General features: G+C 35.2%; 1 protein-coding gene across 1 annotated transcript in view; it reads right to left on the minus strand.

The window, feature by feature from the left end:
* LOC123538769 (uncharacterized) overlaps window positions 1-13,535 on the minus strand; it is a 198,685-nt gene that overhangs the window by 36,711 nt on the left and 148,439 nt on the right. The window contains exons 48-55 of the mRNA XM_053530668.1: window positions 10,978-11,262; window positions 9,590-9,865; window positions 6,911-7,057; window positions 6,220-6,397; window positions 3,391-3,653; window positions 3,034-3,093; window positions 2,600-2,620; window positions 432-621 (exon numbers count right to left, since the gene is read on the minus strand). Of these exons, the coding sequence (XP_053386643.1) occupies window positions 432-621; window positions 2,600-2,620; window positions 3,034-3,093; window positions 3,391-3,653; window positions 6,220-6,397; window positions 6,911-7,057; window positions 9,590-9,865; window positions 10,978-11,262 (1,420 nt within the window). The remainder of the gene's footprint in view (window positions 1-431; window positions 622-2,599; window positions 2,621-3,033; window positions 3,094-3,390; window positions 3,654-6,219; window positions 6,398-6,910; window positions 7,058-9,589; window positions 9,866-10,977; window positions 11,263-13,535) is intronic.

Here is a 13,535-nt window from a genome sequence, read left to right on the forward strand (position 1 = left end):
CATACTATTGCGTTGATATCTTATCAAAAATGCACTATCATTCGAGCTATATCTATTCTTTATCGATACTGAAAGTCTGAAGCGTTGTTTTTGGTCTGCAGTAGGATACTCTAAATATAAGCAGCGGGACGTAGACACAGGTCAAGACTCAGCCGATCATTGTTCGCTGGAAATCTCTAGCAGTTCGGGATAAGTTCTTTACACATTTTTCCTATTTTCCTAAAAATGCCATCTTTTGAAATAATAAAAAGCGTATGCAGTTTTCAGCTCCTAATTCCTTTATGTAAGCATTTCAATAACTGCCTTAAATTTCTTTTATTTACAATATCTTTTTTCATTGTCACATTTTGATAACTTCTCTATACCAGTGGCAAAATCCTAAAGCGTATCAAATATAGTCGCCGGACTAGTAACAGATATACGATACTTACTCGTTCAAATGAAACATGATCCGCACATCTGTACTGTAGATATTGATTCCCACTCTGACGGAGCCGGAATTGATGTCCGCATTTTTCAAGAAGTCTTTCAAGAAATCTCTCATCTTCTGGAAATTTACCTCCGTTACGCTTGTGCTGGCGTCGAGGATAAAGATTAGGTCAGTCTTTGATAAACCGCAGCCTGTCGAATAGTGGCACCATTTAAATCATTATATATATATATTGACTGACATGTCTATATTTAGATATTTCACGTTTATGTTTGTCCTTTGTATTGATGTTCAATTGTGTTTCATTTTCAATTTTGTGAAATGTACAGATATTTTAAAAAGAGACATTTTCATGGTGTACTTTTTAAAGTAATAGTTCTTTTTCTTCTGTCGATAAAAGATCGTAATGCGGGTATCAAACTATTTAGAGTGAGTATCTATGTTAAATAGTTACATGAATTATATTAACTAATTTAAATTACAATAAACACGCTAAGTAAACGAAAAGGAAATTAATTAAATCAAGCGTGTCATACTTACTCAGTTTTTATACACATACGCTGTAATAACCTCATTAACTAATTTATATAATATCTATGTTATTGATATACTATACATTTAAACAGCTAAGTTACTTCATTGAGATATGAAATAGTCTCTAATATATGTAATGATACAACATAAAAATAATTAATATAAGTCATTAATGTTAAGCTCTCTCACTGGAGAAAAGAATTATACACAAAGAGAAAATGCAAGTGAAGAATTTGAAAAAAAAAAACACCACAAAAAACACTCTCGCAGTTCACACATACACACGCAATCACATAACAGGTAGTATTCCAAAATATTCACACAATAATTACTTTACGACAGAAAAGTATATTTTGCTAGCATTTCTTCAGAGATTTATTCCACCATAAAGAAGTTTTCGTCATGAAATGATCTGAGTAATCACTTCAGTGTTTCAAATGAACATTGGCTATAAACCCGTCAAGCAGCAGATATATGTGGTAGCGAGGACAATTTACAACACAATGTCATAACAAATTCATGACAGAATAACAAATTTACAATACGCACAATAGATGGGAAAACTGAAATTTGAAATTTTAAACTTAGAATACTTGTTTAGCGAGATAAATAAAAACCTTACTGAAAATGAGAAACTTTTCACATATTTTATATACAAACACGTCACATCCATTTGCCATAAGAATGGCAACATGAGACATCGATCATAATGAAATCAACGTATACAAGATTATAACATTTTTATACCGCTAATGTGAACAATATTCATCTCTGACAGTTTAATAATTCGAAAAAAGGTATTACTGATAATTTATATTATATATATCACTCTTTCTCTTGTTATACTCTCAACGTTAGAGCCACAGAAAATGAAGAAAGTGAACAATTCTAAGGTAAATTAACTTGCTGATAAAATGTCTACGTTCTAAATGATCAATGTACATTTTAAATTTCCATTGCTATAAGCTTGACACAGTTATGATAGGCTATTCTAATCTCCTCTAGCCATGCCCTCAAGCTTGATATTGACCCACCACCACAGATAATCGCAAGCATGAAGCGGCGATTCCATTTAACGAGAAGTAACATACGTTACAATGTAACAACAGGGGGCGAAGATAACTAAAGTAGGAAAGTGATGAGAATTAAACAAATATTAATAAACAGGAGTTAATATATTAATGTCTAGATCGGCTGGAAGTAGTTTTATTGACCAACGTAAAAGAAAAAAGGAAAAGTTGTTGTTATGTAGGACATGAGGACACCTGTTATTACTTGAATCAGTTGTGTTACTATATTATATAAAAGATCGGAGTATTAGGTCAGATTCATAGAGAAAAGTAGACGTATACACAACATGAAAAGCAGTTATCAGAAATGTCAAATCACATCAAATACACATAAGATAAAATGAGTGGACTTCAAAGAACATTAGATGTTTTAAAATACAACATGAAAAGCGGTTTAAAAAGTTGAAAAACGTTGAGGAGAAAAATTCCGACGAAAAAACGGTAAAGAGAAAGCGCACGACAAGTATGTGTTAGTGATAGTCTTACGCGGTACAGTGTGTTAGTCGTTAAATTTGTACACGAGTACATTCACTGAAGTCTGGGTGCGCATGCGCACCATACTCACTCGGGGAAGTCGTTGGCGGAGCTACAAAAGAAAAAAGTATGTAATAAGAACTAACACAAAACTATATGAATGCTAATTTATCATAGACATGAAAGGGTACTTAATTACTTATGGAAAAATTAAAAGAAATGTTAAATAATATATAATAAACATATGACGAAATACATGTTTTCATCTTTGAATTATGACAAATAAATTTGGTAAAATAATAGTAACAAAAACTTATACCTACCTGTGCCCACTGTATCAGCAGAACAAGCAAAATATGCTAAACAATGAATCATATGAAAAAGTTAGAATATAGACAAATGCTTTATGGAAATGTGTGCCATGGACTAAGAATAGTCAATGACTATTTGCAACAGATAGTAACAAGAATAATTTGTAAGATTTAATATTAATTTAACTTCAGGTGGTAGATTAAAATAGTTTACCTGTCGTAGTAGTAGTAGTTGTTGTTGTAGTCGTGGTAGTAGTGGTTGTTGTTGTTGTAACTGAAATAAGGAAATTACCACGTTTGTTTATGGGAAACTACTGGAATAATAAATGGGTATGCTTGTTTATGGCAAGTTCCTGACATAAGTCATTATTAATGATTCTTACGTATTGATTTCTGAAAGAAACTGTTACGTTTTAGGCGTGTAACTTAATTAATAAGAGGGGACTCTCTGTGTAAGGTATTGTAGCAAGTTTGTACGTTTACAAGAACTCTTTATTATAAATATTGCATTTCAAGTTTAAAATGAATGGCGATTGAATTTCGGGTCGTGTACGTATAAGAAACAACCAACCAGCACACGAAGCAGTGAATATTTTGGTCCCTAGTCCTGATAACTCATCAAAATCGGCCACAGCAAATGCATTTTCTCTTGCTGGTACTGACGCAATGCCCTCTAATTCTCTAGTGTCTGTTAAACCGATACCGACAGCATATATATGTATCCCGACATCCCTTGATTCCTCAGCTTCCGGTATAGTTCGTCTGCTGTTGATGTTTGATACACCGTCTGTGATCACTATGGCAACATTTGGTGCGTCATCTCTGTCACCTCGTCTACAAAACAAAAGTTAATAATAATGCGCGTCATTTCTGTCAACTTGTTTAGCAAATGTTATGTGCGTCATTTCTGTTAACTCGTCTGCAAAATAAGATACGTACATCATTTCTGTCACCATATCTACAAGATTAAAGCTATGTGCATCATTTCTGTCATCTGTTCTATAAGATAAAAGTCAAGTGCGTCATTTCAGCCATCTCGTCTACAAAGTAAAGGTATGTGCGCCAGTTCTTTCACGTCGCTTGCAAAATAAATGTTTTGTGCGCCATTTCTATATACTGATCAATATCAAGATCAGAGTTACGTGCATCATACCATTCATCAATTATTTATAATAAGAGTTTAGAAATGGGCCGTTCCAAGTCAAAACCTGTATAAGTGACAAAAAAAATCCAAATTGAAATAACACGGTATTCATGAAGAACATCCTTTTACCTTTGAAATCTGAAAATGTGAACATTTCTAGACTTACAATGCTTCGAAGTAAATCATCGAAGGCATTTAGATACGTGACGTTAAGAAAATCATGGAATCAGTATTATGTCGTCGGGCTTGGCGTGTAATTTCCATGTGATTTATGAGACAAATTATGCGTATCACCAACATGTGAATATTATGAAAAAGTTTGAAGTGAATTTACCGAAAAATAACTTTACTGAGCCGCACCGTGAGAAAACTAACATAGTGCGTTTGCGACCAGCATGGATCCAGACCAGCCTTCTAATTACAACAGGCTTTGAAAGCGAACAGCATGGATCCAGACCAGCAAACGCACTATGCTAGCTTTCTCCTGGCGCGGCTCAAATTTGTATGTTTCGTATTATTACGAGCTTTTCATGTACACACCTCTATATTCTCATGGTGCATGGGTGCTTTGGGACTTTTTACTGCCATGACAACACAAATAACATTTATTTGTAAATTATGGTTGAATTTCATTTACACAAAATACAAGTAACTGATTTACAATAAACTAGTTTCTAGTTTCTGCAAGAACATTAGAAAAACAATCACATTCGTGAATATGAAACTATTTATTATGTCACGAAAACATATTTTTTTTGGAACGGCCTAAATATCTTCTAGCGTGTATATATTCTTTAAACAGCACGTTGAGCAATGTTTAAAGAAACCTTTGTGACACCTTTCTCCGTTTTGTAGCACGGAATCTGAGTCAGCCAAAAGTTTAAAAGGGACATTCAGATGAAAATAACGATTTGTCTAAAAATTCTTTCAACTGCTTTTGAAACAATGTTTTGACCTTTATCGACATACTTAATTTAAAACTCGCCGATTTCTGACTAAAATAATAACAATATGTGAAAGATGTTTTCATGACATTACTACCCTTACATACCGTACCAAAACTATATAAAGATGACATTACTACCCTTACATACCGTACCAAGCCTATATAAAGATGACATTACTACCCTTACATACCGTACCAAGCCTATATAAAGATGACATTACTACCCTTACATACCGTACCAAGCCTATATTAAGATGACATTACTACCCTTACATACCGTACCAAGCCTATATAAAGATGACATTACTACCCTTACATACCGTACCAAGCCTATATAAAGATGTTTTCATGACATTACTACCCTTACATACCGTACCAAGCCTATATAAAGATGACATTACTACCCTTACATACCGTACCAAGCCTATATAAAGATGACATTACTACCCTTACATACCGTACCAAGCCTATATAAAGATGTTTTCATGACATTACTACCCTTACATACCGTACCAAGCCTATATAAAGATGTTTTCATGACATTACCACCCTTACATACCGTACCAAGCCTATATAAAGATGTTTTTTGGAGCTTCTTAAAAATGAATATGTATAGTTCTCAGCTCCTGGTTTTTGTGAAACTGGGTACAAGGTTGAATAAATAAGGTTACAGACCAGTCGAAAAGCTCGTGCATAGGGTTTGATGTATGCGAGTACGACCGGGAAATGAAATATGTATTCTCAAAAGGTCTCCATACTCTCTAGGAGAAGAAATTCTAAAAATCGCATGTCTAAAACTTAGACTAAGACTTGAAAATGTTAAAGATTCAACTTATTACCATATGTTGAAAGTTTTTGAGTTTTTCAGGGAATGAAATTAATTTTGATATATCTGCTGAAGTGACTAAAATGTCAGTATAATTTCAGGTATATAGATGTATTATTAAAAAGTTACAGCTAGATTTTAGATTTAGAACAATGGTAATCTGGGGTCTATGATGATGATCATAATCATCACTGCTTGAAGTCTGAAATTTAGACTGAAGCATGGTTAGATAATATTCAGTTGGCCATTTAGTTCAGTTATTGCTCATGGCAAAGTTCTAGTGCTGAAATTTTATGAACTGTCAGTAGCTGCAGAATGGTCACTTTTGCAAAATTCCATTAGAATAACTGACAATTTACAATGACAGAGCAATAAGAACATTTAGCACAATGAAGCCTAACTATTAATGTGAGATTTATAATGTTGTTGACTTTGTTATTTGAAAAACAAAATACACATTTGTTGGTGAATGTCAAAACTATACCTAAAACTGAACAGGTCATTTCTCATTGTCATCAAGCCATCAGCAGTATTTGTGCTGCCGTAAATGTAAGGTATATTATCAACGGCTGCCAGAACTTCCTTTTTGGTTCTAAATTCATTCAGGTCGAACTGTTTTTCTACTTCGGTACTATAAATCAATGCGCCAAATCGTACACTACCTAAAAGAGAAAGACGGTTTGTAGATACTAAATGAATAAGAAATTTAACCTTTAGCATGCTAGATAAATTGTCGTCTGCTGGAAATGTCGTCTGCTAAAATTGTAAAGTTCATTCAATTTGCTCCAAAATTGGAAGAAATATTGTCAGAGTAGCAAACAGCTTGGAACCTGATCAGACGCCGATTTGTTTGCAAAGGCTGTTAAATTCGCCTGCAGCAGGCTAAGGGTTAACAAACTATATACCAACCATACAATCACCACCGAAATGAAAATATATCTATTTAATAACGGCTAGAATTACTTCTTATAATATTTTAATTTGTGTGAGTGTATGGCTAACACACCTACTTGATGACTAGTTTATAGAATTGTTGTATCTTTGGGAAATAGAATTGTTTTGCGTGATTTGTTGGCATATAAAACACGGTTTATATAAAAGAAAATCTTAGATGTGTCAGTATTCACTCTTATGTCACAATGCATGGCATGTGTTATTTCATGATATAACCCTACCTGAGTCCACATCAGCAAACTCTATGATCGATTTCATAAATTCAAGCTGTTTCTTAAAGTTATCCTCGGTGACACTTGTGGAAGCATCCACTACAAAAACAACATCGGTTTTGTCCAGACCACATGGTTCTTCTGTTGTTGTAGGTTCTGAAAGAAGCACAGCTCAGACGTGAGAAATGCGTTATTTAAACTTGATGATTAAACCCTCCACGCTCCTCAACACAGTCGCAAAGTATGGAGGTATTTTCAGTAATAATATACATGTACAGTAAACTGCATCAAATTTTAAAATCTGAAAACATGTATGTGATCATTAATTAAATAAAGTAATTGGACATTATTTTGGGGAAAACGGACGCAACTCTCCTTGCATCTCTGTTTAAAAGCATACACAAGGCGGTATTTTATTGAGAACTTCTCGTTGAACGAGATGTGGCGGAGCAAATGCGCAATAAAAGTTTCACTGATTCATTGCTTATAAAGACAACTGCTATGAATTAGTTTAAACCTCATCGATAATTTTTATTATCATACGTCAGAAACATTGAATAAATTAAACAATTTTGCATATATAGGAAGTTCCAGACATATTCGGGCGTCACTCAGTGCAATACGCTTTAATACTACAGTCAAGTTCAAATGTATTATCATAAGAATTTTCCTTATATTTATTAAAACAGTAACCGTGCATATACAGATTTTCTTTAAAGAAGGCGCTTTGAGACTATAATTGAGGTAGACGAAATTAAAAAATTGGAATTGTTCTCAACATAAATAACTGCAATGAAAATGTTGTCAACGACGGCGCTATATCTAAACGAAAGGCACAGTCGAAAGGCACCAAGTCGGCTGTTTACGTAAACGGACAGTCTGCTGATCTGCCGATGTCCGTTTCTTATTTCTGTTGTTTAGCATAGGTATGGCGTGAGTAAACGTTGTCTTTATGCAAGCAGTAACGACAAACAGCAGAACATTTAAAACAAGAGTGCCAGAATGTCACAATATACGCCCGTCACAGCAAATTTCTTTACTCTAGCACCTGTATTTCCAAATGGAATTTTAATTTTGTGGTTGTTTAGTAATCATTGTAAGTCTTTTGTTTTTCTAAGTCCACAAAAAAACTCTTACCAGGTAGAGATACCTTAAAATACACCTAAAATTTGAAAGTAACATCTATGTTGTACCACAGAAAAGTGGTCTTGTTTTTTCCCTATGGTCAATTATAAAAAAAGTTACTATATAAGTTATTTATAGTAACAACTAAGGGAAGGTAATCTAAAAAAAAAAAAGAAAAAAAAAAAAAAAAAAAAAAAAAAAAAAAAAAAAAAATTGTAAGTCCACATAAAAATCTTTACCAGGTAGAGATTGGTCAAAATACACCTCATAATTGGATGTAGCATGCATGTTGTACTACAGAAAAGTGGTCTCGATTTTTCCCTACGACTAGTAATGAAAAAGTTACAATATAAGCTATTTATAGTAACAACAAAGGGAAGTAATTCTAAAGAAGGGAATTGCGCATGACACTTCGTCTCATGATAGTGTATAATTGTGCCAAGTTACATCAAAATCGCTCTATGCATGAAGAAGAAATGCTTCAGACAGTCATTCTTGTATCTGACCTTTGGCCTCTAAGTGTGACCTTGACCTTAGACCTAGGGACCTGGTTCTTGCGCATGACACTCCGTCTTGTGGTGGTGAACATTTGTGCCAAGTTATATCAAAATCCCTCCATGCATGAAGAAGAAATGCTCCGGACAAAGTTTTCATTCTTGCATCCTTTGACCTCTAAGTGTGACCTTGACCTTAGACCTAGGGACCTGGTTCTTGCGCATGACACTCCGTCTCATGATGATGAACAATTGTGCCAACTTTCATCAAAATCCCTCTATGCATGAAGAAGATATGCTCCGGACAAAGTTTTCATTCTTGTATCCTTTGACCTCTAAGTGTGACCTTGACCTTAGACCTAGGGACCTGGTTCTTGCGCATGACACTCCGTCTCATGATGATAAACAATTGTGCCAACTTTCATCAAAATCCCTATATGCATGAAGAAGATATGCTCCGGACAAAGTCATACTTGAATTTGACCTTTGACCTCTAAGTGTGACCTTGACCTTAGACCTAGGGACCTGGTTCTCGCGCATGACACTCCGTCTCATGATGGTGAACAACTGTGCCAAGTTTCATCAAAATCCCTTCATGCATGTAGAAGATATGCTCCGGACAAGGTCTGTGGACGCCGCCCGCCCGCCCATCCGCCCATCCGCCCGCCAGGGGCGTTCCCATAATACGTCCCGTTTTTCAAACGGGCGTATAATAATACGAGAGAAATAGAAACATCTGTCCAAATGAAGGACAAGTCCCCGTCATTCCAGACAAAATGTTACAGAAGCGAACAAAAGAACCCTTCGACTTTGTTAAAAGAAAACCCCAACATTAAACTTTTTTTACGAATTACAATTCTTTAGATGAAACATTTAAAATCTAAATGAATATTTTGTCTGCCTTGATAAAATTGAGCAGGGGAGATTTTGTCCGGGAAGAGGTGTTTGCCCGAACCCCTGTCTGTCCATATATATATTTGTTTGAATTTTCTTAACAGAAAGTAATCGAAACAATGTTTTTGTACATTTTTTATGCAACGTACACTTCTTGCGTTCAACTGGAACTCACCTGGTAAAACCACTAACGTCATTTCATCTGTATCTTGATTTCCAGATTCATCTGTAACCGCCAGTTCAAACGTATACGTTCCTTCTTTAAGACCATATACATCCATATTTGGTCTGTCGCTTCCGTCCATTACAACCGATCTATCCCCTGACACCTGTTTCCAGTCATACTGTACTATATTGATGTCATCAGTACTCTGGTCCCCATACAGTGTAACCTGATCCTGGGGCAGCTGTACAGTAATATCCTCCCCAGCATCGGCGACTGGTGGATCGTCTACAAAAATTGTGTATGAAGAAAACTGAAATTAATATCTTAAGCAAAGTATAGTTTACAAAAAATCAATGCCTTATTGTATTACACGAAAACAGGTTTGGATAAAGTTAGCATGACGGAAAAATACCACGTATGCAATTTACATATGTTAGAAACATGTAAAAGGAAATAGTCAACCAATGTATTAATTGTAGAAATACATTAAAAAGTATTAATCACAGGACCAAATGTTATCTACATAAAAGGTTGCGACAACATCTAAGCACAGTGTACATACACCATAAGAAAGGAACAAGTCGGAACGTCGCATACATTGGACATGGCAAAATATTAGCATATTGCTAAATGGCCATGAGATTTCAGCGATTGGTGTCTCAAAACATTGAATCAAAATTGAATATTGTTCGACCAGTAAGCTGTTTGAAATAACATTCATAAATTTTCTTATTTTCTTTGAGCAAAAACAAAAAAAAAGTTATGTGAACCTATGGCTTCGAATTGTGATTTAAAGCCCTAGACGAGACAGACGTGTAATAGAAAGTACTGACGGAATGGATAATTAGCTTGAACAGTCGTTGACAACATATATATATGTACAAAAGATGCTTCTGAAGTAGAATTGATGGCTTTCGACCTAGCTCGCGTCTTTGTAGACTAGCATAAAACACCACAAACGTAAACAATTACTAGTGAAAGAATGATAGGACCAACAGAAATCTACAACTATCGTGTAATTTCGATACTTTTGAGATACTATGAATGATGAAAGAATTCACAAAACAATCAAGTGTATATAACGAAATTACACGATAACTGTGGGTCTTACACAGCAATATAACTTCTCACGTATACATAAACGCTATATCACAAAAAAGATTTGTTTCTATAGCTTTTACAATTTCTCATCTAACTTTTAAAGATGATTTATATGCCAAAATTGTTCAAGAACATGTGGACAGGGTTATTATAATATATAGTCTACTAAATTAAACAACGCAACATTTATAAAATCATATTTCTTGGTTAGTTTTACTAAAAGCAAAATATAAGGACATATATACAAGTATAAAACAAATCTTTCAAGTATTCTTCCACTAGATCTATATTTCTACCTGGCAATACGGTAACTTCAACATAATCAGTATCCTTCAGTTTCTGACCATCGATAACAGTGAGACTGAATCTATAATTGCCAGGTTTCAATTCACTTAATCTCAAAACCGGAGACCTGTCCCCATCCATTTCCAGGGCAGATCTATCCCCAGATCTCAATCGCCACCTATATCGTACTATGCCAACGTCATCGGAGCTTCTGCGTCCGTCAAGTGTGACGTAATTTACAGGAAGTTTTATTGTGACGTCATCACCAGCACGTGCTACAGGCGGAATGTCAGCAGCTGTAGGTTAACAAGCAAATGTACGTAAGTATTGCATACTTTATTTTTGCCATAACAGAATCTTGTTTTACCCAGATAAAGGACTGTAATGATTTATTACTGGATTAAATAAAAGAGAACAAAATTATGGGCGGCGGTAACCGCCAAAATTAGTAAATATACAATCCATTCATAAACAAGTCAGTCAGTGCAGTGCATTTCAACGCCGTTTAGTCTAAAACTCCATCCCGTCCAATAAACGTCTTCACACTGGACTGCATGGCATCAAGTTTTTATACACCGCTCTTAATTATACAAAGCGGTTTCAGTATGCATTAGACGGCGTCAAGTTGTAATAAATCATTTCATTTTACACTGCACGTATTCATGTTGTGATAAACGGCTTCACATTGAGCTGCATGATATCATATTTTGTTGGATGATTTCATATTACGGTTCATCGCAACAAGTTTTTCAATGCATCGTTCCATGTTTAGATAGATGGAATGAAGTTTTGTATTTAATGGTTTCAAATTACAATGCGTTGAATGCAAATTTATTGGACGGGATGGAGTTTTAGAATAGGCGGCGTTGAAATGCACTGCACTGACTGACTTGTTTATGAATGGATTGTATATTTACTAATTTTGGCGGTAACCGCCGCCCATACAAATGACTGAAAGAAAATAAATCGTGGTGGGATAAACAAGTTTTTGTTAAATGGCAAAAACACAGTTTTTTCGTAAAGGTGCGCTGAGCTTGAAAGCTATTCAAAAACAAAGGAAAATCAAAGCAACACAGTGAAGCGTAAAAGGAATTATACGTACTGAGGAACCAAAGGATTTGAAAACCAAATGACTGAATAATTCCTAAACTATATCTCGGACTTTCTTTCAAATACATAACACGTAATATAAATGTTAAATCAATGTAAGCACAAGAGATCACAGAGTGATCTTGGCGCCCACCATTGAGCCATTTTTGAATATTCCAAATTTCAAGGCTAGCTCAAGATCAAAATCAAGGTCAAATTTCATTTCGGTACACAACACTGTGCATGTGGTCCATGCATGCGGTCCAAATTTGAAAGCTGTAGCTTGAGAAATGTGAAAGTAGGTCACTAGATTAATTCCAAGGTCAAAGTTCATTCCCGTTTACAAAACTATGCATGTGCTTTATATTTGGAGGCTGTACCTTGAGAAATGTGAAAGTGGGTACTAGGTAAAAATCAATGTCAAATTTCAATTCAGAACACAAAAATATGCAAGTGGTCCAAATTTGAAGCCTGTAGCTTCAGAAATATGAAAGTAGGTCACTAGGTCAATCTCAAGATCAAAGTTCATTTCGGTACACAAAACTATGCATGTGGTCCAATTTGAAGGCTGTAGCTTGAGAAATATGAAAGTAGGTCACTAGGTCAAAATCAAGGCCAAATTTCATTTCGGAACACAATACTATACACGTGGTCCAAATTTGAAGCCTGTACCTTCAAGAATGTGAAAAATGGTCACTAGGTCAATGTCAAGGTCAAAGTTTTTTTCGGTGCACAAAACTATGCATGTGGTCCAATTTGAAGGCTGTAGCTTGAGAAATGTGAAAGTAGGTCACTAGGTCAAAATCAAGATCAAACTTCATTTCTGAACACAAAACTATGTATGTGGTCAAAAGTTGAAGCCTGTACCTTCAAAAATGTGAAAGTAGGTCACTAGGCCAATGTCAAGGTCAAAGTTTTTTTCGGTGCACAAAACTATGCATGTGGTCCAAATTTGAAGGCTGAGCTACAGTAATGTGAAAGTAGGTCACTAGGTCAAAATCAAGGTCAACTCATGTCAAGGTTCATCTTGCCACTCAAAACTATACATGTGGTCCAAATTTGAATGTTGTAGGTTATTGGCAAGAATATTTTAAAAGCTTTTCCCTATATAAGTCTATATGAACCATGTGACTCCCGGGGCGGGGCCATATTTGACCCTAGGGGGATATTTGAACAAACTTGGTAGAGAACCACTAGATGATGCTACATTACAAATATCAAGCCCTAGGCTTTGTAATTTGGACAAGAAGATTTTCAAAGTTTTTCCCTATATAAGTCTATGTAAACCATGTGACCCCCAGGGCGGAGCCATATTTGACCCTAGTGGAATAATTTGAACAATCTTAGTAGAAGACCACTAGATGATATCACATACAAAATGTCAAAGCACTAAGCCCTGTGGTTTTGGACAAGAGGTTTTTCAAAGTTTTTCCCTATATAAGTCTATATAAACCATGTGACCCCCGGGGCGGGGCCATAT

The sequence above is a fragment of the Mercenaria mercenaria genome, chromosome 18 (assembly GCF_021730395.1).
Source record: "Mercenaria mercenaria strain notata chromosome 18, MADL_Memer_1, whole genome shotgun sequence".
NCBI classification, from domain to species: domain Eukaryota; kingdom Metazoa; phylum Mollusca; class Bivalvia; order Venerida; family Veneridae; genus Mercenaria; species Mercenaria mercenaria.